A 26632-nucleotide genomic window follows, 5' to 3' on the forward strand; every position below is an offset into this window, starting at 1 on the left:
CTTGCCAACACAATTTCAATTTTCCTGTTGATACAACAAATATTATATGATATTTTTACCCAAAAAGAGAGAGGTTAAACAAAGCCTTTTTCTCCTGAGGGAAAGAAAGACAAGGAATTATTAATAATGTTTATTCAAAATGTTGGTGGTATGTTTGATCAATAATCAACAGTGTGTTTATTCAGCATATTTTTTCAACTTTAAAAATGTCTGACTCTTACCTGGGATTTATTTATTTTTTTACAAGTGCTTATTAACTTTTAGATGTTTAGCCCTCTCAGGCCGATTATTGCTTACTTTCCCCAATCTTGTGGCATGATCATTTCTAACAATTTATTATTTTTATTAGTAATATTTCTACATAGCATAGGTAAGGAAACCGGGGCATTGGAACTGCCATACTAGATCAGAGCAGTGATCATCATACTAGATCAGAGCAGCCATCATCTGATCCGTTAATTATTATTATTCAGGTAGACCCCAAATAACACAGTCAAGATCAAGGTTCCCTCATACTGGGTGCTGTACAAATTTATAGAATGGCATGGTCCCTGCCCTGGAGAGTTTACAATCTAGTTTAAGACAAGAAGCAACAAGGGAGTGTAACCAAAGGAGAAGCGAGGATGAGGATACGGCGACCATCTAACAGTGTGCATTCCTTGAATGGTCTACAATGATAGAAGATTATCTTTTTCAAAATATGAAACTGCTGCCTATTAATATTGTATCCAGTTTTGTTGTGGCCAGATTGATCCCAAGATATTAGAGAGAGAAGTTGGGTGAGGTAATAACTTTTTTTGGACATGGGCTGATGCTAGGTACAATCCTGGCCTCCAGCCTTCTGGAGCAAAAAGGGGAGGCTCAATTCCTTTCCTGGAGCTGAGGCGGGGGTTTGTGTGGCATATGACAGATTAGCTGCTTGTCTTGTACTGAGGATGCTCACACAGATGGAGCATGCTCACTAACAGCTGCTGAGGCCACTTCCCTCATTCTAAACCCCACCCCCCCATCAGCAGGTACAGGTTGTCTCTGTCCTGGAGTATTGCTGGGCAGGGCAGCTATGTGCAGTTCCCCACACAGGACAACTTTTCACACCACAATCTAATTTACTGCAACTGCCAAATCTGAATAGGATGAAATGAGACATCTAAAGAGTGTGGGCATTAAAAAAAGAGAAAAATTTGCTTCAGTTTCTGTCTGGAGCCAGCCTGAGCTGTCTGGATTTGTATCCTCTAAATTATTAAAGAAGTCAGGGAAAGAGAAGACTCTCTGAAATATTTTAGTGTCAAGATTCTTTCTTAACACATGCAAATCACACTCTGATTTCATATGAAGTCTCTCTGCAATGAGCTGTGAGCCTGCTGAGCATCAGAGTAGTTTGGGTTTCCTTCCAGACCTGTTAAAAGGGCCAGAAACCCTTATTGTACAGGTGAAAAAAGCAGATGTGGCAGGTCTGGTGTTGCTTTTTGGACCTCAACCCATGAAGAGTTGGGAAGGACTGAGGATTCTCTAGCTCCCTGGACAGTTCATCTTGGGCAAGGATAACTAATTTGGCTATTTGGACAACTGAATATACCACCCATTCTTTGCATGTAAGTGCAGGGACATTGTACCAAGTTGTAGTGAAATATCAATTTTCCTTCAGACTGTTCTCTGAGATAAACAGAAGTGGTCTGTTAATTTTGGTTTCTTGTTCCTGTATATTCTTTAGGCCTGAGTCACCATAGCACTATTCCTGTTTTCACAGCGCTGTAACACCACTGAAATCAATAGTTACTTCAGTTTTGGGTCAGTGTAACATTGTAGAGAACAAAAATCTCCATCTAAATGTTTCATCCAAATAAAATCTGTGCCATATTAATGGCATTAAGGTATCATGCTATAATACAAGAGACATACATGTGGGAACAACCTAAGGAACTCTATTTCCTATTATGGCAAAGAGTAGGTAATCTCATTCCTAAAGTGGCATGCTTGATCTTCAAAAGTAGATGTTCCACAATACCTGTAGGAGACTTCCTAACAAGAACTTACTCTAGGATTTACACTAGGTTTGCACTGGGGACCATATTGTATGGTGCCACAAGATCAGCTAGGGGAAGAAGGGGATCTCTCTTGCTCATTTTAAATAAGTGTTCTGAGGCAGGGATCTTCTTTTAGGTGCCTCTAAATAGAGAGCCAACAAAAACTTGGGTAATGTTAAAATTAATACTAATGTGATGCTGTGAGGTGTTAGTGACGGCTATCAAGAATGTCTCTGATCTATAAATTAATCACACCTCTGGTTAAAGTTGATTGGGGTGTTATCTATTTTCTTTCAGGCTAAATGGAAGGAGTGCGTGTGTGTGTGTGAGTGAGAGAGAGAGAGAGATGCAAAAAACAAGAGGCCTGGTTTACACTTAAAATTTAGGTCAATAGCTATGTCAGTCAGATGTGAAAAATCCACACACTTGCACACTACAGCTATTGTGATCTAATCACTATCATTCAGGGAGATGGTATTCTTACAGCACTGGAAAAGCCCTTCCATGGCTGTAGGCTGCATCCTCATAACAGGGTTATGCTGGCATAGCTACAACATTGTAGCTATGGTGATATAGTCCCCTTAGTATAGGCAGAGCAGTAATGACCCTGGGAGAGAGCAGGGGGACAGAGCTTCTTGGGCATAGAACATGCAGAAAAGGCAGGTATGGAAACTGTGAGAAAGGAAATTGCTTGCTGCTCTTTATTTCCCTGAATGCAATGGAAACAAGGACGTCATGTATGTTCTTTGTCAACAAACAGTGCTGTACCAAAGAAGCACCTGATTCATTTCATCAATCTATCTCTTAATGGAAACAGTCCAGCAAGGCCTAGAATACTGGCTAACCACTCAGGCCAACAGTAACAATATTAATAATAATTTGGACTATGTACAGTAGGTTACAACTTGACTGTTATATTTATTTCTTCTAAAGTCCCGTGTTTTTCTATGTTAATCCTAAATTTGTGTTCAGCATGTTTTGAGCATGGAAAAAGAATCCTAAAGAACAAAAACAAAATAAATGACCAAAACAAATAATCAGCCTCATTTAAAAAATAAAGTGTGAACTGAAGGAAGCTGGAAATAAAAATATGCACAGGATCACATTGTTGAAAACGTCTGAATAGAGCAAAAACTGCTAGTTTGGCAGAAAAGCTCAGTGAATCTGACTGGTAAATCAGGTTTGGATAACATTAATTACAATGATATAGACTGTACCATTGAATTTGCCATAACACCTTCTGTATATCAATTCTCTGAAGATATTTTGACCAAATAATGAAAGTGAACTGAATCATTGCAACACTGTGATTGCAATGTTAACATGATTGTATTTTATATGTATACCACTCCGGCTTTGTCCTATAAAACCTAGATATGCTTTTGTGTCCTAAGAATTTTACATAAAGATGGATGAAATGCTTGATTCAGAACAATAGGTGCTAAGGAAAACTTCAGTCTTCTATTTTGAAAAATGCACCAGTACAAATCAAATTTTTCCAGGGGCTTGACGTCCACTGAAGTATGTGCATTTTATATGTGCACGCGCACACACAGATTTTGGAGCAATAACATCTACATGCACAGTTTGACGATTGTACACCTGCACACACAGTTCTTAGAATGTCACCAGCAAAATCTATTTGGACCAATGGGGTTTGTATCTGAAAATTCTGTCATCTGTGTATGCAGGTGTTAAAATTTGTCATCTCCCTGTGCACCAAAGTATGCACTGCAGAACTGTACATGTGTAAATCTAATCATTGGGTCTGGCAGAAGCTATCTGATAGTAGATGCCAGGATATAAGGTGGTCTCTTCAAATGGCATCTATCCATGTCTATCAAAAGATTAGTCAAGTCAAGAGGTGCTTAAATATCATGCCCCAACTGCTAATAATGTTCCTCCAGTCTGCCAGATTCCTAATATGAGGTAGTGTTGCAAAACCATCATTGATATTATATTAGCTTGGTGGGTGCAAAAATGTAGCATTGATATATTTTTGTGCTTCAGTAATGTGATTGTATGTTGCCATGCAAAAATAAATGTTTAAAGAGTAATTTTGTTCCATTTGAATACAATGTAACATCTGCTAAGCACAAAGCACTTGCAATAGGATTGTATCTAAAGTTGTTTCTTCTCTTTGTTAGCCTTTTTCAGGTCCATCCATATGCCAGGGGATTCAGAAATCATGTGTATATCCAGAAACACGAAAGTTTGTTCTAAACTATTCCTCTCCCACAAGCTTTTCAGTTAGTGGAAAGTAATACTGCTTCCTTTGTATCCATGTGCTGGATGTCGCTAGTTTTAGTCAGCTATTTTTAAACATTTCCAAATGTAAAGTGACACAATATCAATCTATAATACCTTATAACCTACCAGTCATTATCCATGAATGCCACTGAAATGAAATTTTAACTTCTTTTGAAGATCAGATTAATTACATGGAAACAAAGAGGCCATTGATCTATTTCAACATATATCTTCTGGTATCCTGTCTTCAATCATTGCCTGTACCAGATGTTTCAGGAAAAAAAAGTTCCCACCCCATAATGCCCTTGAATAACTGCAATATACCAGCAGGACACATTTCTTCTTTACACCGGCCAATCATCACTTTAGGTCTTGAAGAATGAGAACTGATACTTTTTGTAATGTTAGCCAGGCTATTTTGAGTGTAAATTCTGCATGTAAACATCTTACTCTTTTGTAAGTCTTTACTAAACAATTGACCAGTAGGAAACCTGTTGCAAGATAGGAAAACAATAGAGGAAGATCAACTATAATGACCTCTTTATTGCAAGAGTGACATCTCAAACATTTTGATATTTTCTGCCCTCTATCCACTTCACTGGTGTCCAGGGAGGTTGGAGAATGAGGTTGGTGGAGTTTTCTCCACCACCACCCTAAGCTATTTTTCTTTTTTCCTCCTCTACATTTCTTTTCAAGATTCTTTTTTCATCTTTCCTCCTTTTAGTAATGGTGCAGATAATTTTAAAGCCAAATATCTAGAGAAACTGCTTTAACATTTTTTTAAAAGCATGTAATTTCTCAGTTTTAAACTGCTAGCTTTTTGGAAGGGTAACTATTTAACCCCCAATTTTGCTAAGAGTTAAGAAATTAGGTAGCCCACCAACAACAGGAATGAGTAAACAGGTAATGAAATCTAAATTTGAATCTTCCAAGCTTCACTTTGATTATTCTCTTCTAATATTTTACAAAACAAATTAGCTTCATTGCAGCAGAAATAGAGAGAGAGACTTTTAAATATAGCGACCTTATTGTGCTATACTCTTAAGGGAGCTTGTCAGCAGCTGTCTGATTAACAACTCTGATCTTGCTTTGCATTGTAAACATCAAAGACACCTTTTGTGTCTTCCCTTCAAAAATCAGTGTCAGAATCCAGGCTAGAGTCTTACTGTTTTTTTTGTTTTTGGGGTGTTTTTTTGCAACAAACTCTACTGCCTGTGGAACTGATAAGAGCAGCCCTAAATGTTTTTTCAGGTTAATCAACCCATTTCCTCCTGCTCCACCCAGTCAGTATTCACTGTCCTAGTGACTATTACTCCAATTGTATCCTTTTGTGTTTCTTGTAGGGAAATTTCCCTCAGAAACAACAAAAATTGTAGTAGCTTGAATCAGTATAATGGCAGACTTCAAACATTTAAGCTTGTCAGCATCAGAGTATGTCCTTCTTAGTTCTTTTAGACACAACAGACTAGATCCTTAACAGATCCTCGAGTGCTATACCTCTTGTGCCATAGTCTTGTGCCATAGTCTGCTCTCAGTTATGCAATTGTAAATCCAGAGTAACCCACTGAAGATACTATCGGAACTTTGGATTTGTTGTGCAACTGAGAGCAGACTATGGTTAAGTGTACATCTCTAGAAATTGTGAACGCTACATAGCTCCCTTGGCATGCAGCAGACATATAATTTTATTATCTACATTTTACTTAAGCAATAGTGTCCAATCCATGCAGTTGGGACCTAAGCCAGTTCCCGGTGAAGTCATTTAAAAGACTTCTATTAGCTCCAATGGGATTTGGATCATGCTCTTGTTGCAAGCACTACCTGTGAGTAATGGATCAGGATGTGACTCCGTTCAGGAAACAAAGGCATCAAGGTCCATTATCTGTCCATAGAACCTATAATAACTGTAATACCATCAAATATTATAAGAGTGATCTAAAAGCAATAGAGGAGAACATCTGGAATACAGAATAGCAAGAGGTTTTTTTAAAAATGTGAACATCCTGTATATTCTAAAAGGCTTCTAAAATGGTAGAGCCCAGTAGAAAGAGAATCTGACTGAGACTGCCCATTGTATGCTTCTAACTTTTTCATATTTGTAGTGGTGCATATATGATCAATTATTTGCAGTATAATTATCACATGAATTAAAGCACTGCATTCTACGTTAAACAAGTAAAATGTATGTTGCATATTTTATTCTAATTTTATAATGTGATCCTGTAATGCGTGTGATGGAGCAGAGAAATGGCACAGCAGCAGGAAAAGAGTTGAAGAGAGCCTATGGGCCTAGCTAGCCCTGTCCCACTATATCTGCTGTCAATGCCAGGTCTGAAGGGCAAAGAAAAGGTGAGAACCTGACTCAGTTCAGGGCTGACTGGCAAAGAGGCAGGAGGTAGCCCCATCTCTCTACATGAGAGAGATGCAACAGGAGGCCAGAAGGTTCCTGGCCTAAGGAAACAGGCACTTCTGCCAGGAAGTCAGGTGTGCTAACTGCTAGGCAGCCTGGCCCTGCAAGTACCCTGTTACATTATGAATTAAAGCTCTGGGAAATACAATTGCAGATCACTTTAGTCTTACGAAGTTAGTTTAAAAATAAAATTGGTATTCTTACTAAACATTTTTAAACTAAGACTAATAAATTAGTGACATGCATTTTATAAGTTGGCTATCACCTCAGTCTTTTCAAATAAGCAGAGTTCTGAATTAAACAGGGGTAGACTAATCAGGGCTGACTTTAGCAAGTTAAACATCAGTATACATTTTCATTGCTGTGATAATTTAAAAAGGGAGCTGTGAAAATGTCTGCATCATAACCATCTAGTCAGTGTTACTGTAGCATCATAACCAGGCTACCACTTGTAATGAGCAATTACAATTTGATGCATTTTAAAGAAATGTGCAGTAGCTACAGTGAAATGTCCAATAATTATTTGTGCCTCAGCTAGTACTTAAATACCTGTGCTGTATTTGGAGAGTGACAAACAAAAGGGGAGACTAAGGGTCTCACAGTTAATTCCTTATGGGGGAGAAATCAATATTGTGAGAGGGGAAAAATCTTTTAATATCTTTTCCTGTCTTTTTAAAGAATTTTAGATGCTCTGTGTTTTATGCATTTGGTGAGATTGCTACAACTATAACAATTACCTCATCTGAGATTATTTTAATCATATAGATTAATTCCCATTATTCTAAAAAAGAGAAAATTGAATCTCCAAACATGTACTGGATGTTTAGAGAGAATCTAGGGCACGAGAATATGCAGAATAAGTTTCAGCTTCCAACTAGTGACAGTTTTTTCATTAGCCATTGTAGATTTCTTTTCATGTGTCTAAGATGATATTGTAATGCTGAGCATTAAAATTTTATTTTCTTCATCATGAGAAATAGGAAAACATTTTAAATCATTCTCCAAAATATTGGCTCGTAAGGGAGACCTTTCTAAGTTCATATCCTGTAAAGTGAAGAATACCTCCTGAGAAATGCTGAGTCTCCCTCATCTCCCACTGACTTCAAATAAACTTGCAAAACTAAAAAAGTGACCACCTATCCTACACAATATTCAGTAATGGCAACTTCACTATACAATAAGGTGTAATGTTAGCTCAATTATTACTTTTGATTCAACCAATGTATTGCAACCTATACATTTTCAAAGTTTTAAAAAACTGAATGTGTTTTTGAACATTCTGAATTCTGATCTGTTTTCTTGTCAGTGTCTTACAAGTGGATTTGATGAACATTTAAAATATATCTATCTTACCTGTGTATGCATCTATACCACACTTGTCACAGTATTGCCTGTGCACTGAACAAATTTATCACCATCGTAGAATATAGAAGTGCATGTGGACTAATTTGTTCCCTCTTTTCCCTTTTATTATTTTTATTCCTTTTATTCCTCTTCCATGTTTATCTTCTTCCCTTTTCACTATTATTACTTACTGAAAACACTTGCTGACAACAAGGTGTACAATACAAATGTAAAACTGCACCATTGCTTATCATGTATGATACAGGGTCATTCAAGATGTAGATAGGTTTTAAAATTCAGAAATCAAATTTAAGCAATTTTTCACACAATGTAAAAGAAACAATTCCCGAGTGAATTAAGTTTCTTACAAATGTTAATTACATATATGTTGACTGTTTCAAATTGAGTAGAACGAGGCTGTATTAAATATTCACCAGTAGCCCTTTTCCTAAATGGGAAATTGCACCAATTCACATTTCATCTTCATTCCTTCTACTTCAACTTTCATCATAATCTGGCCTAGTCTGTCACAATTCACATTGCATATCTGCAGTGTAATCTACAGGAACCAGCATGAGACTGGGAGTCAGGGAACCTTGACTGTTAATGCCCTGCACTTCTACTGTGCTGCTGGAGGCAAATCACTTACATGATCACTGGATCTATACATAATAGTTTCCCTACCTGTAAAGTAGGAATAGTAAAGGTTATCTGACTATCACATGGGGCTTGGTTATGATTAATAAATGTTTGAAGAGTTCTTTGACTGTTTAAGGAGCCGTACAAATACTAAGTGTTAATATTATTCTACAACCATGAGGGCTAGAAACATGGTTTCAAATGAAAGATCAGTTTCTCACACAAAAACATGACCCCAGGATCTAAGAGTTTAAGAAAAACAGCCAATATCATGAGACTTGCAATAAAATCACTAGAGTTGGCAACTCTGCTACTATTAGCTCTCCTTGAAGACTGCACAGAGAAGAATGTGGAAAATGTGAGGAGAAACATACAGTTTTAAAAAAACTGTCAGGAAGCTTGACAGAAGGGAATGGGGAAAGATCTAGGCAATGGTGAGTGAAACAGAGAGTAACAGGGTAGCTAGGGATAGTGCTGTTTTCCTTATTCTAATAAATTCCTGTAGAAAAAAGCAACTCTGATTCTCTGCTATTGTCACATGACAGTAACCCCCTCTTCTGTAGCCTTCTGCCTGCCCTATGTTCTCTGTAGCCCTCTTCCATGTCCCTGTAATCCTCTCAGTACACCTTCCCTTCACCCCTTCAGAGAGGCGACTAGTAGGAGGGATACAAAGGGGGCACCAACTAAAGAGGGGCACGTGACCTCCCCACATCACCCCCCCCACATGACTCCCTCATGTGACTCCTCCCCACCCCACTCCCCACGTGACTCATCCCCGTACTGCCCCCAGCACAGGGGCCCCGAGCTCTCCCCATCCCACGTTACCTGGCAGGGAGGGAGGTGAGGGGGGAGCTCTGCTCCAGTCCCCCTGCCATGTGTGGAGCCACTAATGCACTCTCCCAGGCAGCCTCCAGCCACGCTGCCTGGCAGGGAAGACATCCAGTGCAGTGTCACACCCCCACGACACCTCACAGGGTTCCCTGGGAAGGCAGATCAGCACTGCATGTTGCTAACACTGTTGCAAGCATTGCAAAGCATTTTGGGGAGGGTCAAAGGTATAAGTGTGGAGTGGAAGATTCCTTTGCAGGCTGCGAGAGGCCAAAGGGGGAGGGAGGAAGAGAGCAGAGAATGGGTTAACTCAATACTTCAGCTAGCTCAGTTCGAAGATAAGACGCTGGCCACAGTCAGAAGTCACGGAGCCTGACGAGAAGTCTGCAGCTTTATTCATGTCTTAGCTAACCCCAGCCAGCCGTAAGAAAAGGAGAACTAAGTTGAGCAGGACTGAAGAGATTGCAAAAATGAATGAGAAGCAAAGGCCAGCAGAAAGCAGTGGGAAACAAAGTTTCACGTCCCTGGAGCTGATGTGTTTTGGGAAAGCTGAGGAGGCCACAGATACCCGGTTTGTACTGGTACAAAGAGCACTGGGAACAGAGGTCACTGAACGAAACGCCCCCAAAAGAACCCAGAACTTAAAAATCCTTCTGAGAGCCAAGGCAAATCGGAGATCAACAGTGGACCCTGGATGACCTGTACACACAGGACAGAACTCCCATCCACCCCTCCCCCTCTTCTTCTTACATTACACCTAGGCCTGGCCAGCCTCGGGGAGTGCGTGTGAGTATGAAAGTGGGTTAGGGCTTGGGGCACTAACGCTTTCTTTCTTCTTCTGAGTGACATAGGGGAACCACCCCCCCCCCCAGCACTCTCCGCTGTTATTTTATTCTTTTATCAATAAAGCTTTGAAACTCAGTTACTTGGTGTGCTCCATCATCTTCTCCTAAAGATCCTGCGGCCTCAGCCTGATCACCTGATGCCCCAGGCAGATTTATGTTACCAATCTGTCACAGCGGCACGCAGTAGCTGCACTTTCCCAGGCAGGCTCCAGCCACGCTGCCTGCCTGGGACGCTGCCCGGTGTAACACACAGCAGCTGGCAAGCAACATGGCCGGAGGCTGCCTGGGAGAGTGCAGCTGCTGCGTGGCACACCAAGCAGCGTGGCCAAAAGAGATGGGAATCTGGCCCCACCTCTTCTCTTCTGGCTCTGGCCCTCCCACTTCATCTCCCTGGCTGCCAGCCTTGCCCCCCGCCCCTGGTGTTTTGGGGATGGTCACATGATCCTTCGCCCCCCACCCCCATTTACTGTTTTTTTTTCTCCCTGAACCTCTTCTAGCTCTTCACGGTCTTATATCCCCTCCATGCAGCCAGTTGTCTCCCTGCTTCAAAATTTAAAGTGTTTCTCACTTTTATTTTGTGGAATGGGACAAGGAATTGGTGGAGATGGAAAGAAGAGGCATGGAACTGAGGAAATGGTCTGGGTAGCTTGGACAGGGCACCCATCTGAGCAGTGGACTGGGGAGAGATAAGCAGTGCTACTGAGAAAGCTGTGAGGCAAACCATGTAGCTTGGACGCCTGTTCCCAGCCCTTACATTTCCTGCCTTCCTGGTTCACCTGCTCTGCTCCTAACATCGACACCTAGTCAGCCCTTCACCCATGCCTTCTCTGTACCTTCCTACCGTCACATCACTTTCACACAAAAACAGCCTCCTGTTAAATCCTAGTCTTATCACATGAAGGCAACAGCCTGAGATGCAAATCATCTTCCCTAGGGAAGAGGCACAGTCTCTATCCCCTTAATCTTTTGTGCTTACAATAGACAAGTGCTAGTCTGGACTTAAGCTCCTGATGATGCATTTTATGATGTCAGTGGGAAGGATGGAGAGGGGACAAGAATGGAGGGGAGGCCTAGAGAGGGCCTGGCTAGAGGTCAATATTAGGAGAGGCACTGAGATACCAAAGAGGCAATGTTAGAAAAGTGTATACCTTACAAAAATTTTTACCCAAATTATGTGTAAGCAGTGTCAGGATGAATTCCACCCTGACATCTGGTGGTGAGGTGTGGCAAGTTGTGGAAAAGAACTTCAGGGGCCGATCTCATTTGCATAGGCACACCCACCACGCCTAGAATGAGACCATAGCTGCCCAAATGGTCATTTTGGCTGCTGTGGGATCCCCAGTGTCTCTGTTATTGGGGCAGGAAGAATAAACTGTTATTACCCTGATTATGGGAACTGTGCTTGGAACTGTACGTGGCCTTTTGTTACGATGGAGGGATTCACCATCATCTAAGTAGCACTCGCTAGGCAAGGGTCATGGGTTCCAAAACTGTGTGAAGGGAGAGAGACTGGGGACAAGTATTAATACTTGGTGGCATGGGCCCCTTGGTGAGGGCCTTACATGCTGATTGCACTTCCTCCTCTCTCCACTGTGAAATATCAGAGCTAATTTTGATTTCATTAGAAGTCTAGTTATAGGCTGCTGAGCTCACTTTGGGCTGACAGTGCACCAGCACTGGGGCTCCCCTACTATAAGCTGAATTCACCTAAGAGCTGAAATCACTGAGTGTTGTGTTAAGTAGTGGGGGAGCCTGAAGATATATTGTGGAGCAGTTTGCGGGACGGCTGGTGAAGCAGTTCGACATGGAGCAGTGTGTGGATGGCAGGAGCTGCTTGTGGGCCGTGGAGCTGAGTGAAGGAGTTCGTGGGGCGGCTGGCGGAGCGGAGAGCAGCTGAGCGAAGGAGTTCGTGGGGCGGCTGGCGGAGCGGAGTGCAGCTGAGCGAAGGAGTTCGTGGGGCGGCTGGTGGAGCGGAGCGCAGCTGAGCGAAGGAGTTCGTGGGGCGGCTGGTGGAGCGGAGTGCAGCTGCGCGAAGGAGTTTTGTGGGGCGGCTGGCGGAGCGGAGCGCCGCTATGGAGCTATGGGGCGGTCAGCTTCAGATCACGTAAGGTGCCTCTTACCCCTGTTCCATTTCCACCCAGGTTGGGAGGTAAAGCTCCGCCGATAAACTTTCGAACTCTGGGGCTGCCCTGACCAGGGACAGAGACTTTTGGGGCATTGGACTTTTGGGGTTGCTGGACTCAAGAACCAAAGGGAAAAGGGCATGCCCCAATTTGCCTGGGGTGGGGTTGTTTTTGCTCATGGGTTGTGTTATGAATCCGGTTGGTGGTGTTTCCCCAACATAATGCCACATTGTTTCTCTCTGTTATTAAAAGACTTTTGCTACACTCAAACTATGTGCTTGCGAGAGGGGAAGTATTGCCTCTTGGAGGCGCCCAGCGGGGGTGGTATATATTTGTCCCAGGTCACTGGGTGGGGGCTCGAGCCGGTTTGCATTGTGTTATTGGAATGGAACCCCTAGATATTGAACCCGGCCCTTGTTGCTGCCAACTCTGACGGGCAGAAGGGTTACATATGTAATATTGTTGTTATTTCTGAAGTATGAATTTCTTTAGTGCTCAGCTGAAGCTATACAGTGTGGTTTTGAGCATATGACTTGAAGGAGTATTTGGATCCAGGGTAGTGATTCAATGCATTATAGAAATAAGGCCCAGCTGCAAAATTCTAGAGCCAGAAACAAATCTAAGTTTCCACAGACTTGAAGGCTGTTCAAATCTAGGGTTTGGGGTTGAGGTTGGGCCCATCTCAGAGTCTTAGTATATTTGCCAGTAACATCCATGAATTATTTTGCAATAATGGTAGCTACAATGTTAATCCTTCTTGTTTTTGGAGTGCTCTTTCATTTTCAGCATGGTATATTAGAACACAAATAAGAGGTATGACTTTAAGAGGAATTACACTTGGAACAAAGAATAAAACTGCTGGGTAGGCTCTTGAAATCAAATAATACCACGTTGAGTAGTGTTATCACCAAGTCCAAAAAAGGTCACAGGTTGGCTAAACGGCAAAATATAAACATTTGAATTTACAGAGTTTCTTCTGGGGACTGAAAACCTGACTTTCTGCTATCTTTAATAAACACTTTTCCCCACTAATCAGAACCTTCCCTCGTGTTCCATTATGGAAAAAGGAAATTTAGTTAAACCCTTTTTTGTAAGAAGAAATAAAGGAGATCAGAAATGATCTACCCTTGGGGAAGATTCTGTGTCCAAATGGGCTTTCTGCAGCCTTCTGAAAAATAATTGCATGCAGACTTTTAGTAAACATGTTCAGTTATGTGATAGGAAAAAAGAAATTAGAGGAAAATATTAGGCATTTCTAAGAAAAGCAAAGACTCAAAAAACCTACAAGTGTTATTATCCAAATCCATTTATATAAAAAAGAAAATACTAATAAATATATTGGCTAATTATTTGCTGAGCTAATCAGAAAATTTATTACTGTCTCTGACAGATTTTGGCTGTGGCTTTAACGCCTTCTGCAATGTACAATGTTTCAATATGTTGCAATAATCTAATGAAAATAAATATTCCATTCCCATTTCCTTAGATACAGTAGGGTTTTTGATGTTAAGTTCCTGCATCTAGCTCTAATTGTATTTAGATGTAAATACTGCCTCAGAGGTGGGCTACATTAAAAGCTCAAAGTTTGGCTAACAAACACCTTCCCTCTTCTATCTTAGGACTTTCCTGTTCCCTAAAGCATTCCTGTTATAAAAACTCCACTCCATGTTTGTTCTGTCAGATTGTGCTTTACTTTCTCATACTTCAAAGCATCATTAACATAATTAGCTTTAAATATTACCAAAAAGAAAAATTCTTGCTCAAAACCCCAAGTACCTCAGGGTTGACTGAAACCAAAGTTTCTGGGACACAATTGGACTCCCTAATCTCCTGGGAGACAAGTACAACAGCTCCTCTGGAAGCCTCTGTCTTTCCACTAGATATCAACCTCCCTTCAAAGGTTTTTATTTCAATAACGCAGTATAGCTCCCTTTAGTGAATTAAGCTCCAGTGAGATCAGGAACTCCTCCCTCACTTCTCTGAGCAGAGAGAAACTCTCCAAAGTCCTAGCTTCAGCTGGAACCTGCCTTTATCAGAATGAAATCCTAGCTTTGTTTGAGTCAATAGGAGTTTGCCATTGATTTGAACAAGACCAATTTTTACCCCCAATCTCAAGGCCAGTGCATCTTCTTTTTCCTTAGGAAAACTGGGTGTAACAGAAATTTAAACTCATCCTTTCAAACTCTGAGGTGTCTATGCCACCCACCAGAGACTCAGCTGTTTTTAGGGTGTAGTTGCCCTACCATTTAAGACATTTGTAAAGGAACTATTGATTTCAGCTGAAGTTACAGTCAGTGCTTAATTTTGATTACAGTAATGTTGACACATGTGGTAATGGGGAAGTTACACTGGCAGTTTATTCTATTCTTGTTCCTTTCATCACCCTCCTCATTTTGGTGGAAGAGAGAAAAATGGTAACGTATTTGTCCCATGATAGGTTGATAGTACAATTACACTCTGTTTTATAAGTTTTGCAATTTCTGAAGTCCTGAAAGAGGGCCTGTCATTTGACTTTTTCCCACTATTTTAATAAACAAACATGTTTACTTTTTTATTGATGAATGACCTGAATAGTGGTTTCTAGTACTTTGTCCATTGTTGTAAGCTCTTTGATTGCTGTCAAAAAAGTAATAAAAATGCCTTTTCAAAAAAGTTCATGAGTCTTTCTGCATGTTTGCATTACTCATAACTCAAAAGGGTTTATAAGCATAAATAACCCATGTTAGGATAAGCATAAGCAATCTATGTCTGCGTCAAATACACAAATCAGTCAGCAGGGTGAGCTATGGGAATAGTGTGGAACTTTATCTTTCATCCTAAAGTCTGCATATATCATTCATGGCTAGTTTTTTCTGGTGAATATTTGGGATATGCAGCATATTTTTAGCTAAGGTATACACAAGAGTAAGTAAATCTTACAAATGACTTTCGTTTTTCTATTGGTTTAGTGGGAAAATTATTCACATTGTAAAAGCACTTTTTGATCCTCAGAAGAAAGTTATTGTACAAGTATAAAATATTTATTTTTATCAGATTATTAGTACATAATTACATTTTTAAAATATTATTATTTAGTAGTTATGGATTTTTTAAAATGTACTTTTTTTTGTTTTATAACAAACTGAACCAAATTTTTAAGAAAACCCCTAAAAAATGTCATGATCCTAGACCAAATTTTCTGATGGTGTAAATGGGTAAAACCCCTGGAAGGTCAGTGGATCTGTAACTACTTACACCAGCAAAGAATTTAGCCCATTATATATATTTTGTTTTTACTTGGCTTATATTTTCACCATTATAGTTTGCATTTAAACTTTAAAGTTCCTTCTCAGTGCCAATTACACTTTTAACTTACCACAAGAAAGATGTCTGGCAGTGCAAAGAGTCTGTATATCTGGCTCAAACAGCCATAATGGGAATCTTCTCATCATAATCAGACCTATGTCACCCACTTCCCATATTCTGCAAAGGGGCGGGGGCGGGGGGAGGCAGAGTGTCAAAGCACACTGTCTCCTGTCCTGGCAGGCTCCAACTGGCAGATGGCCCCCAGAGGGCTCTTTTAATCAGGGAGTCCTGACTGGCTGAGGACTGAGAAGCTGCAATTTGTCCTTTGTGGCTTTCTCCACCTCTTCTGAACTTAGTGAAGACTGGCCACATCAGAGGACTGAGCTCCTCTCTTTCTGTTTGTACTGTAAAGTGCCTAGCACACACTTAGGAGTTGCAAAAATATATAATAAATATAGTAGTATCAAAGTAATCACAAAAGACATTAGAATAGAGGCATAGGTAATAAAGGAGAAAGACTTCTAAACAAATGTCTTGTGTAACAACAATTATTGGAAATTCTATATAGAAATATTTTGTTAAAGATTTTTCCAAGGGTTTGTTAAATTGTTTTATATAAGCCTTGATACATCTGTGGTATCAGAAGTTAGTTTGGATGATTCTGAAATATACATTTTAAATATATGAATCACTTATAAGATGAGCAAAAAGAAAAGGAGTACTTGTGGCACCTTAGAGACTAACCAATTTATTTGAGCATGAGCTTTCGTGAGCTACAGCTCACTTCATCGGATGCAACACAGAAGAACAAGAACAAATTACGTAACAGGTCATTATTTTTTGGGGCAAATCCTACTTCATTACTCACATGAGGAGCCCCATTGATGAGGGAAAGAAAGACCCTGTTTTTTGGGCTGAAGGAGCAGGCTGATAAATCCACTTTAGTATTATTGTCACGGATAATAACACAGAACACTTTCTCTGACTGGACAACACATAGTTGGATTTCAGAGGGGTGCAGGGGAAGTATCTTTTCTACTTAATTTTATTGCCAAACAGGAGCAATGTTTGAGCAAGAGATTTTCTGAGATTATCCCTGAATGGGTTGAGTGTCGGCGGAAGTTAGGGCTAAAATAAATTATCTCTACCATATTGCTGGCCTGGACTTGCTGGCTGGCAGCGAGGGTCTTTGACAGAGCCATAATTCCACCCTATTTTGCTTGTGTAGTTTGCTATCTAACAATAATTCTGTGTTTCATGGAGTCATTAGAAATGCAAAATGAAATATGATCCTACATACATAGCTGCCTCGGACCAATGATCCAGCAATACCATATGGAATGAATGAGACAGTGTAATGTACACCTCAGAGCCATAGTGATCACTCATCAGCTTATTGCAATAAATATATCCAGTTTTGTTATTTTCAATATTTGTGTCTTTGTGACTTTTTGAACTAGTACATTTTTTCCTGCTTGACTGCCATTTTGAGTCCAGTCACGTGACATGGCTCATCTGGTACAGCCACCTCAGCTTTAATCATGTGTATGTTAGTACATTTGAATTTTGGCACACACTTTGTAACAGGCTTTGGGCAGATTTTCAAAGGCATAAAGGGCAGCTGGGCACCCAACTCCCAGTGAAAGTCAATGCACATCTTGCCAGGAAGGTGGGAAATGGGAAAGGGTGCTGCCACTTTGCTATAATCTTAGAATAATCTCATCCATGCTTTTGATCACATCTTGTTTCTCTTCTTGGTTCCTGGCAATGTTGTCCTCCTCTCAGCAACATAGTGCAGGATTCCTCTGTGCACAATCAGACCCAGCTCCCTGGATGGCCATACTGCAAGAATTCACTCAATATCCTCCATAAAAAGATCAGTTTTCATCCCTTCAAAAGCAAATAAAACTTGCCTTAAATACAAATACCCAAACATTATTCATATTTGGACTGCCCCAAAACATAAGAACGGCCATACTGAGTCAGAGCAGAGGTCCATCTAGCCCAGTATCCTGTCTTTCAACACTGGCCAATGTCAGGTGCCCCAGAGGGAATGAATAGGTAATCATCAAATGATCCATTCCCTGTCTCCCATTCCTGGCTTCTGGCAAACAGAGGCTAGGGACACCATCCCTGCCCATCCTGGCTAATACCCATTGATAGACTAATCCTCCATGAATTTATCTAGTTCTTTTTTGAACCCTGTTATAGTCTTGGCCTTCACAACACCCTCTGGCAAAGAGTTCCACAGGTTGACTGTGCATTGTGTGAAGAAATACTTCCTTTTGTTTGTTTTAAGCATGCTGCCTATTGATTTCATTTGATGACCCCTATTTCTTGTGTTAGACCAGATCCTGTGCTCCATTTAGGATTAAATCAAAGAATTGCCTCTCCTTTTGTGGGTTCCAGGACTAGCTGCTCCAAGAAGCAGTCATTTAAGGTGTGATGAAACTTTATTTCTGCACCCCGTCCTGAGGTAGCATGTACCCAGTCAATATGGGGATAATTAAAATCCCCCATTATTATTGAGTTTTTTTATTTTAATAGCCTCTCTAATCTCCCAGAGCATTTCACAGTCACTATCACCATCCTGGTCAAGTGGTTGGTAATATATCCCTACTTCTATATTCTTATTATTAGGGCATGGAATTACTATCCATAGAGATTCTATAGTACAGTTAGGTTCATTTAAGATTTTTACTTCATAGAATCATAGAAGATTTGGGTAGGAAGAGACGTCAGGAGGTCATCTAGTCCAAACCCCTACTCAAAGCAGGACCAGCCCCAACTAAATCATCCCAGACAAGGCTTTGTCAGGGCTTTTGCTTAATTTGATTCTATGCTTTCTTTCACATATAGTGCCACTCCCCCACCTGCACAACCTGTTCTGTCCTTCCGATGTATTTTGTACCCTGGTATTACTGTGTCCCATTGATTATCCTCATTCCACCAAGTTTCTGTGATGCCCATTATATCAATATACTCATTTAATACGAGACACTCTAGTTCACCCATCTTATTATTTAGACTTCTAGCATGTGTTGTGGTTTAAGGATTGAAATGTACTATTTTGGAAGTTTTGCAAACATTGCAAAAATCATACAAATTCTGGATGTACTTTCTCATAAATGCTGCATTAGGATAGTTTTCCACATTAGCAGCCATCCATATGCAACCCACCATGTAATTAGTTTTTCCTGTACTTTAATTAAAAACGCATAATGTAGTTGTGGACCTCACAGCATTCCTCTACTGTTAACATTGGTTTGAACATCTATTGTTAACTTAAATTGTTGAAAGAGGGGCATATACTCAAAATAGGGAAAAAGGCTATTGTGTCCTTTGGAAAATAATTGTAGGTGATGTGCAAATGAAAAATCAACCCTCACTTAGAAAACTACTAGGCAACTTTATTTGCATGACAACTCTCTCTAATGCTCTGTCATACTTTAAAGGCATTTGAATTGATATTTTATTTTTACTATTATACATTCTCCCCAGACATGCAAGGACCTTGATCAGCTTATATCTTCATATATACTGTGTGGTGATGGCAATATCTCATTTGTAACTCGGTGAACTTCCAAGGTGCTAACTTCAATGGGCTAGTCATGTACTTAAAGTTAAGCACGTGCTTAAGTGTTTCACTAGGCTGGGGCTAAATTGCTTCACATATTTCTAGATCGAGTCTACAATGACATTTGAATTTTGTTTTACTGTATTTTGTTTTAACCAAAGCCCGAGTTCAGTTAACACTGATGCATGTGCTTAACTTTATGCACAAGTCATCCTGTTTATTTCTGTGGGGTTACTTGTGTCTAAAATTAAACTTGTGTGTTTGCAGAATCAATGCTGAGACACAGAATATCTCTTTGTTTACCTGTAACTTGCCTTTCAAATTTTTTAGTAAAACATTCCTTAAAATTAATAGGCAAAACAATTGGTTCTGAATGAGAATTAATATTACATCTTGTTTGGGTTTTTAAAACAAAGCTGCTTTTTAATTATTTTAGAATAAGAAAAAGCATCTTAAATTCACATATTTTCATTTTTGTATTTATATACAATTCAAAACATCTAAACATGTTTTGTCAATTTGACCACAAAATATCACTATCAAACTGAGATTAAGCAATGGATATTTAAACCTGAAAGCATTATTTCTACCAGCCTTACTGGAAAAAAAAAAGAGTTTAAATAACATTGTATTATTTTTTTATAGCATGGAATCATAGAAATGTAGGGCTGGAAGGGATTTCTATAGGTTATCTAATCCAGCCCCATGCACTGAGGCAGGACCAAGTATCTCTCCACCATCCCTGACAGTTGTTTGTCTGACCTGTTCTTTAAAACTTCCACTGAAGGGGATTCCACAACCTCCTTGGAAGCCTATTCCAGTGCTTAACAGTGCTTAATAGTTAGAAAGTTTTTCCTAATATCTAAACTAAATCTCCCTTGCTGCAGACTGAGCTTATTACTTCTTGTCCTACCTTCAGAGGACATGGAGAGCAATTGATCATCATTCTCATTATAACAGCCCTTATCATATTTGAAGATTGTTATCCAGTCCCACTGCAGTCTTTTTTTCTCATGACTAAATATGGCCAGTTTTTTTTAACTTTCCTCATAGGTCAGGTTTTCTAAACCTTTTTTTCATTTTTGTAGCTCTCCTCTGAACACTGTCCAATTTGTTCACATTGTTCCTGAAGTGTTGTGTCCAGAAGTGGACACTGTACTCCAGCTGAGACCTCACCAGAAGCTACCTCCTATATTTTACATACAATACCCTTATTACTACACCCAGAATATTAGACTTTTTTTTACAACTATATCATAGTGTTGGCTCACATTCAATCTGTGACGTACTATAACCCCCAGATCCTTTTCAGCAGTACTTCATCCTGGAGTACTTTACAAAATATAAACAGCATAACAGAAGTGCTGCAATCTCAGATTTAAAGATAGTGTACAAAAGAAAATAATCCTTCTTTATGAACTTTGATGAAGGCTTGAAAGATTTGTTAATTCACACTTTCTGCTTTAATATATATTAGGAATATCAAGTCTTGACTTCATTAGTGGTGATCTCCTTCGAAAAATCAAAGAACTGGAGTGGGTATTTTCTGAATTGTTAAGGATTCAACATTTTTTCCCCTTTAGTTAACAAGAGATATTTCCTCCCAACAGTTTGTCAAGTGTTTGAGTTATATAGGTATTAACAAAAACAAAAATACTAAAGTATTGTTAGCAGTTTTATAAGTCCATTCCCCTTGATACCTTTGATGGCAACTCTATCTACTATACTACTACTGTATCTCCAGTTGAGAGTGTCTTCCAGAAATAGAAACAGGATGAATAAAACCTAAATTTCTCATGTAAAAAATGCAGAGAAACAAACCTTTTTTGGGTTGGAGGGTGGAAGAATCTCTGACCTTTCAACAGTATAAAGAGGCATTACAGCCCCCCATTTTTAAATGTGCAGGTCAACTTTAAAGGGTGGTTATACTGTTTAAGTACTGATGTAAAAAGCAGCTAGAGGATGCTCTCTGCAGCACACAATGAGTTTTATTGATCCTATGAAGCTCAGGAACTGTGCTACATATTCTTGGGCCTAATCTATTGGCACCTTACCTATTAGTTACCTATTTACATACATACAAATGTGGAGCATTCCTGCATGAATACTGCTCCCCATCAAAGGAAAAAATTGGTTTATCTTTAGTTTCTCAGTGATATATAAAGACCTTCAGCAGCATAGTCAAGTGTTTAGAGGGCAGGGCAATAGCAGCCTGAGTTTTTGGCCCAGTACTGCTTCTGGCTCAATGTGTGACCTTGGGCAAATCACTTAATCTCTGCCTAATTTTCCTCATCTGTAAAATGGGGAAGGTACTTATCACCTTTGTAAAGTGCTTTAAAATACCACATGAAAAGCACTAATATATATGTTTAAAGTAGTGCCAGAGATAACTCTCTGATGGAAAGAACCATGAGGTACCAAATTTTAGTGACAAACTTTGCTCGACTTAGGGAGTTGTGTAGTGGGAATAAATTGGAGGAGCCAGTTTTTACGTCTTCTTTGACAGAGTGGGGGAGGTTTTGGGTGGGCGGGGGAAGCTAAATCTGAGGAGTGCATTACTAATGGGTTGGCTTTGTCAGAATGGGGAGGCTGTCAAAGTGTATGTGGGGGAAATAAAGTTGAGGTGCTGATGTTTAACAGTGACTTTGCTGGGGTGATAGGAGCTAAAAGTGAGGTGCAGATTTTTAATGGGCTGGCTTTACTGGAAAGGAAGTCATTGTGTCTTTGTGTTGAAGGGCAGAGGAAGAGTGTCAATTTTTACTGAGATACTTTGCTCCAGTGGGGGATGTCACAGGGGGTGGGGTGGAGGAGGAATACATGTGAATACCAATTGTAAATAGGGGGCTTTGGCATAGTCTGGTGATGTCCAGAGGGATAAATTCAAGGTACAATTTTTAATGGGGTGACTCACCGGAAGCAGGGGAATCATCGTGAAAAAAGGATGAATATGAAGTGTTTTTATAGGATTGTTTTAACAGGTTAGGGGAGTCGTTTGTGAGCTGAAGCTAGTAGGATGTATGTTGTTAACAAAATGGCTTTGGCCTGGCTGGAGGAATTGCTGGCAGCTGTGAATAAATCAATGAGAGGTGGTGCATTTGGTAAGGGTGTGGTTTTGCTCAGCACCAGAGAAGTTGTCCTGTCCCTGTTCATTAGTTGTCCCACGTAATTATCTGGTTTTCCAGGTCCTGTGGACCCCCCTCTTAGGCGGGGTGGGGATTCTTTAGCAGTGCCAATAAGACCAGAGAAGTTGTCACAAAAGAAGATAAAGCAGGGTTTTAATAGGGTGGCGGAGGCCTGTGTGGGTACAGATAGGGGGTGACTTTGTGAAACTGGGGACAGGAGGAGGTGGAGGCATAAAGCTAGGGCATGGGTTGACTCACAGCGGCCTTGTTGGGGGGATAATCCTGAGCTCTGGTTTTAACAGGGCGGACTGGAGTTGCGGAGAGTGCATTACAGGGAGAGCCAGGTTTTGAACAGGGGAACGCTGAGCTGGGGGAGGGAAAAGATAAGAGCAAAGTGCTGGTTTTAACGGGCTGCCTTTACCGCCACGGTCGGGGTGTCACCCTGGGATGGGAGGGTTGATCAGTGCGAGGTGCAGTGTTTAACAGGGTGCCTGTGGGATCAGCGCGGGAGGCGGGGTAGAACAGGGCGGCGGTACCGGGGTGGCTGGGGGCTCAGCGGCCACGGGCGGCGGAATCAAACCGGCGGGGCGGCTGCCCGAGGCGCTTTGCCGTCGGCAGGGGCCATGGCCGCGCTCCCGGGCAGAGCTCCCGAGGGGAGGGGAGCGGGCCGAGCGCCCTCGCCTGCCGGGGGAGGCGGCGGCAGGCGGAGGCCAAGGCGGAGGTGCCACCTTCCCCTCCCATCCCTTAAGCCGGTCCCGCCGAGTGACGCCTCCGTGAAGTGCGCAGGCGCAGCGGCTCCCAGCGCCTGTTGTATCCGGCCGGCGCCTTTTCTCCCCTCCCCCGGAGCCGCTGCCGCTGCCCTGTGCCCTCCCCGCCCCCTGCGCGTCCGCCCGGCAGCGCCTCGGACCCCGGCTGCCCCATGAAGCGATGGCAGCGGCCAACTTCGGCAAGATCCAGATCGGGATCTATGTGGAGATCAAGCGCAGCGATGGTGAGCGAAGGGGAGGAGGCTGAGCGGCCGCAGCCCCCGGCCCCCGCCGTCTCCTCCGCGAGGCAGGGGGCTGCGCGCGGGGCCCATTGTGCGCGTGGGGCCCGGGGAGGGGCCGGGCCTGCTGTTTGCCGCGGTTGTTAGGGCTCGTTGCTGTCGTTTCCCGGGTGCGCTGGGGGCGGGGCGGGGCGGCGCGGCGCGAGGACACGGGCGGCCGCCGCCGCCGTGGCTGGAGACAGGGAGGCTGCTGCAGTGCTGGGGGGGGGGAGGAGGGGCTGGCGAGGGGAGAAGGTCTGACTCGGGGGGTGGGCTGAGCAAGGGGTGGAGGGAATGAGCTAGGGGAGGAAGAAGGGTCGGGGGATATCGGCTGATGGCGGGAGGGGAAGGGAAGGCAAAAATGAAAATGGGTGAGGCGGTGGATAACGGGGGGAGGGGAGACGAACTGGTTTGGGGTGAAGACCCCAAAGAGGGAAGTTTGGCCTTGCGGGGGTGCGGTTGAGAGATGGGCTGGGGGGGGGGAAGGAGCAGAAGCGGTAATGTACAGCAACAACTTCTCAGTCATATTGAAACACAAGCTGTGATTAGCTGTACTTACAGTGTACTGCAATGTACAGTGCCAGAGAGATGGCTTGGGACACTCCCTCCCTCCATCATTAGTTAACAAAAAAACCTGATGCTCTTTGGCTATTTTGTGCTTCTTTGCAATGTAAATACACTGCTCTGTATTTAGACCTCGCTGTTGCTGATCCAATGTTTCCCTTCCTGCCTGCTCAGTAGCATGTGCAGTGGTTCGGGAGACGCACGTGAAGTTAGGAGATGAGTGACTGGGTTTTGAGGTGATATCCCTTGTGTGATGGGTATGTTGTCTGGATGGCGGCTTATGGGCAGAGGCTGGATGGGGATTTCGGTGTCTGTATCAATGGGCAGGCCTCTCATACCTTCAGTTTTGTAATTTGAATGGTGATACGTCAGCACATCCCCAAGACCAGTTGAGAACGGAAGTCCCGTGGGGTGGGGACATGTTGGGATTGTCTCTGGAAAATCAGTTTATTCTCCAGCAGTGTGACTATTCAGAACCATTCTGGGAAAGTTCAGATGCTTGTGCAGCAGCTGAGAAAAACCTGGAGATCCAGGGTGCTGAAACTAGAGTATGGCTAGAGCATGAAACAGTATATAAGCTGCATGAGGATGTGCTGTTAACTACCTTTCCTTCCCACTCTCTAGATTGAACGTTCTTAAACACTGCATTTTTGTTTTGTCATTAAGACTGCCATCACTCATTATACATAACATCTCAGTTTGTGAATAATGACTTGTATGTGACACAAAGAACCGGATAGGCTTTTCATTGATTGTGTGTGTAACCTATTGCAGGTTTCTTTATAGATACTGTTTTATTTTTTTATACTTCATTGTGCTTGTCAGATGATTTCACTGAGAGCTCTGTGAGCTTTCAGTAGCCATAATTGGGGATTGTGTGTCTTGCTTACATTTAAAAATATTTGCCTCATACAATAATTGTTTTCCTGACTACTTCTGGTCACTATTGACACCAGAAATGAGAACAGTTAAGTCTTGTATATAATACCCATATTAATAATTAGTTTAAGTGATGCAGCAAAATATGTAATGGTTACATATAGTCCAATAAAAGTATTTGATTTCTGTAAAACATTTTGGGTATTTCTTCATATACACAGAAAAAACATGGGTGATCTGCAGCTGGGTTAGTCCAACAGGGTGCAGCTATGCTGTGAATCTATACCCAAATTATGTGTCCTCACTGGTGCTGCACACCCTGGTGTGCGACTAGAACTTCTGGGGCATATCTTATGTTTATTTTTGCTCCCACTCTGAATATTTCCCAGTGAATTGAGGAAAAACTGTCCTTCTGGGCACATGGGGGAACTGTGGGAAGGCACAGAGGACTGTCAGCATTGCAGTGATTTAACCTATGTCTCAGTGCAAAAGGGGCAGATTAGCAGCCTGAGTGAAAGGTTAGGGCAGGAGTGGGCAAACTTTTTGGCCTGAGGGCCGCATAGAGTTTCTGAAATTGTATGGAGGGCCGGTTAGGGGAGGCTGTGCCTCCCCAAACAGCCAGGCATAGCCTGGCCCCTGGCCCCTGGCCCCTGCCCCCTAGCTGACCCACCCCCCCTGCTTCTCGACCTCTGATGGCCCCCCTGGGACTCCTGCCCCATCCAACCCTGCCTGTTCCCTGACCACTCCCTCCCCCCCGCTGCCCCATCCAACCCTCTCCTCCTTCCTGACTGCCCCCTGGGACCCCGCCCCATTCAACCCCCCCTGTTCCCCGCCCCGACCCTTATCCACCCCTCCACCCCCTGACCACCACCACCCCAACTCCCCTGCCCTCTATCCAACCCTCCCTGCCCCCTTACCATACTGCCTGGAGCACTGGTGGCTGACGATGCTACAGCCGCGCCGCCCAGAGCCCCAGGCTCTACAGCTGCGCTGCCCGGCAAAAGCTTGCAGCCCTACCGCCAAGAGCATTGTGCCGGTGGTGCAGTGAGCTGAGGCTGTGGGGGAAGGGGAACAGCAGGGGAGGGGATGGGGATGGGGGCTAGCCTCCCAGACCAGGAGCTCAGGGGCCGGGCAGGAGGATCCCATGGGCTGGATGTGGCCCATGGGCTGTAGTTTGCTCACCTCTGGGTTAGGGCAATGCTCAGGTAGGAATCCAGGCTAACTCCAAGTGAACACACACCCTTTCTAAAACAAAACACGAATTTGAGTGGTAAGTATGATCTCTAAAAATCAAGTAGCTGTTTATTTACCTGTTTGTTTACCTGAATATTCTTTAGGATCAGACAACTAAGTTTTGATCAGTTTGTAGGGTGACACCAAAGGGTAGGAAGAATCTCCAGTTTGTCCACCAGTCATTTTAAATGTTTTTCTGTGCACAGAACTGCATTGAAATTGTAACACTTTAAGCTCCCCCTTTATAAAATTGTGGACTTCTTTTTTTTAAAATTATTGTAAGGAATATCAACTTTCTATAAAATACCTTGATTTTGATTCATATATAGCACTTGATGGTCTTACATATTGCAACAAAAAATAAGTATAATGATGGAATAATACACTTGACAGCAAGGGCATCAGAATACTCCAGTAAGATGAATTATTGTGTTTTTCATTGTGATTCACAGTTTCATAGATACTAAGGTCAGAAGGGACCATTA

General features: G+C 42.1%; 1 protein-coding gene across 4 annotated transcripts in view; it reads left to right on the forward strand.

Moving 5' to 3' along the window:
• Window positions 1–23253: 23253 nt before the first annotated feature.
• KIF2A (kinesin family member 2A) overlaps window positions 23254–26632 on the forward strand; it is a 92307-nt gene continuing 88928 nt past the window's right edge. For 2 of the 4 annotated variants that reach the window (XM_084627948.1, XM_084627949.1), the window contains exon 1: window positions 23254–23438. In XM_084627948.1, coding sequence (XP_084484074.1) covers window positions 23375–23438 — 64 coding nt within the window. In that variant the 5' untranslated portion in view covers window positions 23254–23374. The remainder of the gene's footprint in view (window positions 23439–26632) is intronic. The other 2 variants (XM_084627950.1, XM_084627951.1) reach the window with 2 other exon arrangements.

Source organism: Lepidochelys olivacea (assembly GCF_965140295.1).
Source record: "Lepidochelys olivacea isolate rLepOli2 genome assembly, chromosome: 5".
In the NCBI taxonomy this organism is placed as follows: domain Eukaryota; kingdom Metazoa; phylum Chordata; order Testudines; family Cheloniidae; genus Lepidochelys; species Lepidochelys olivacea.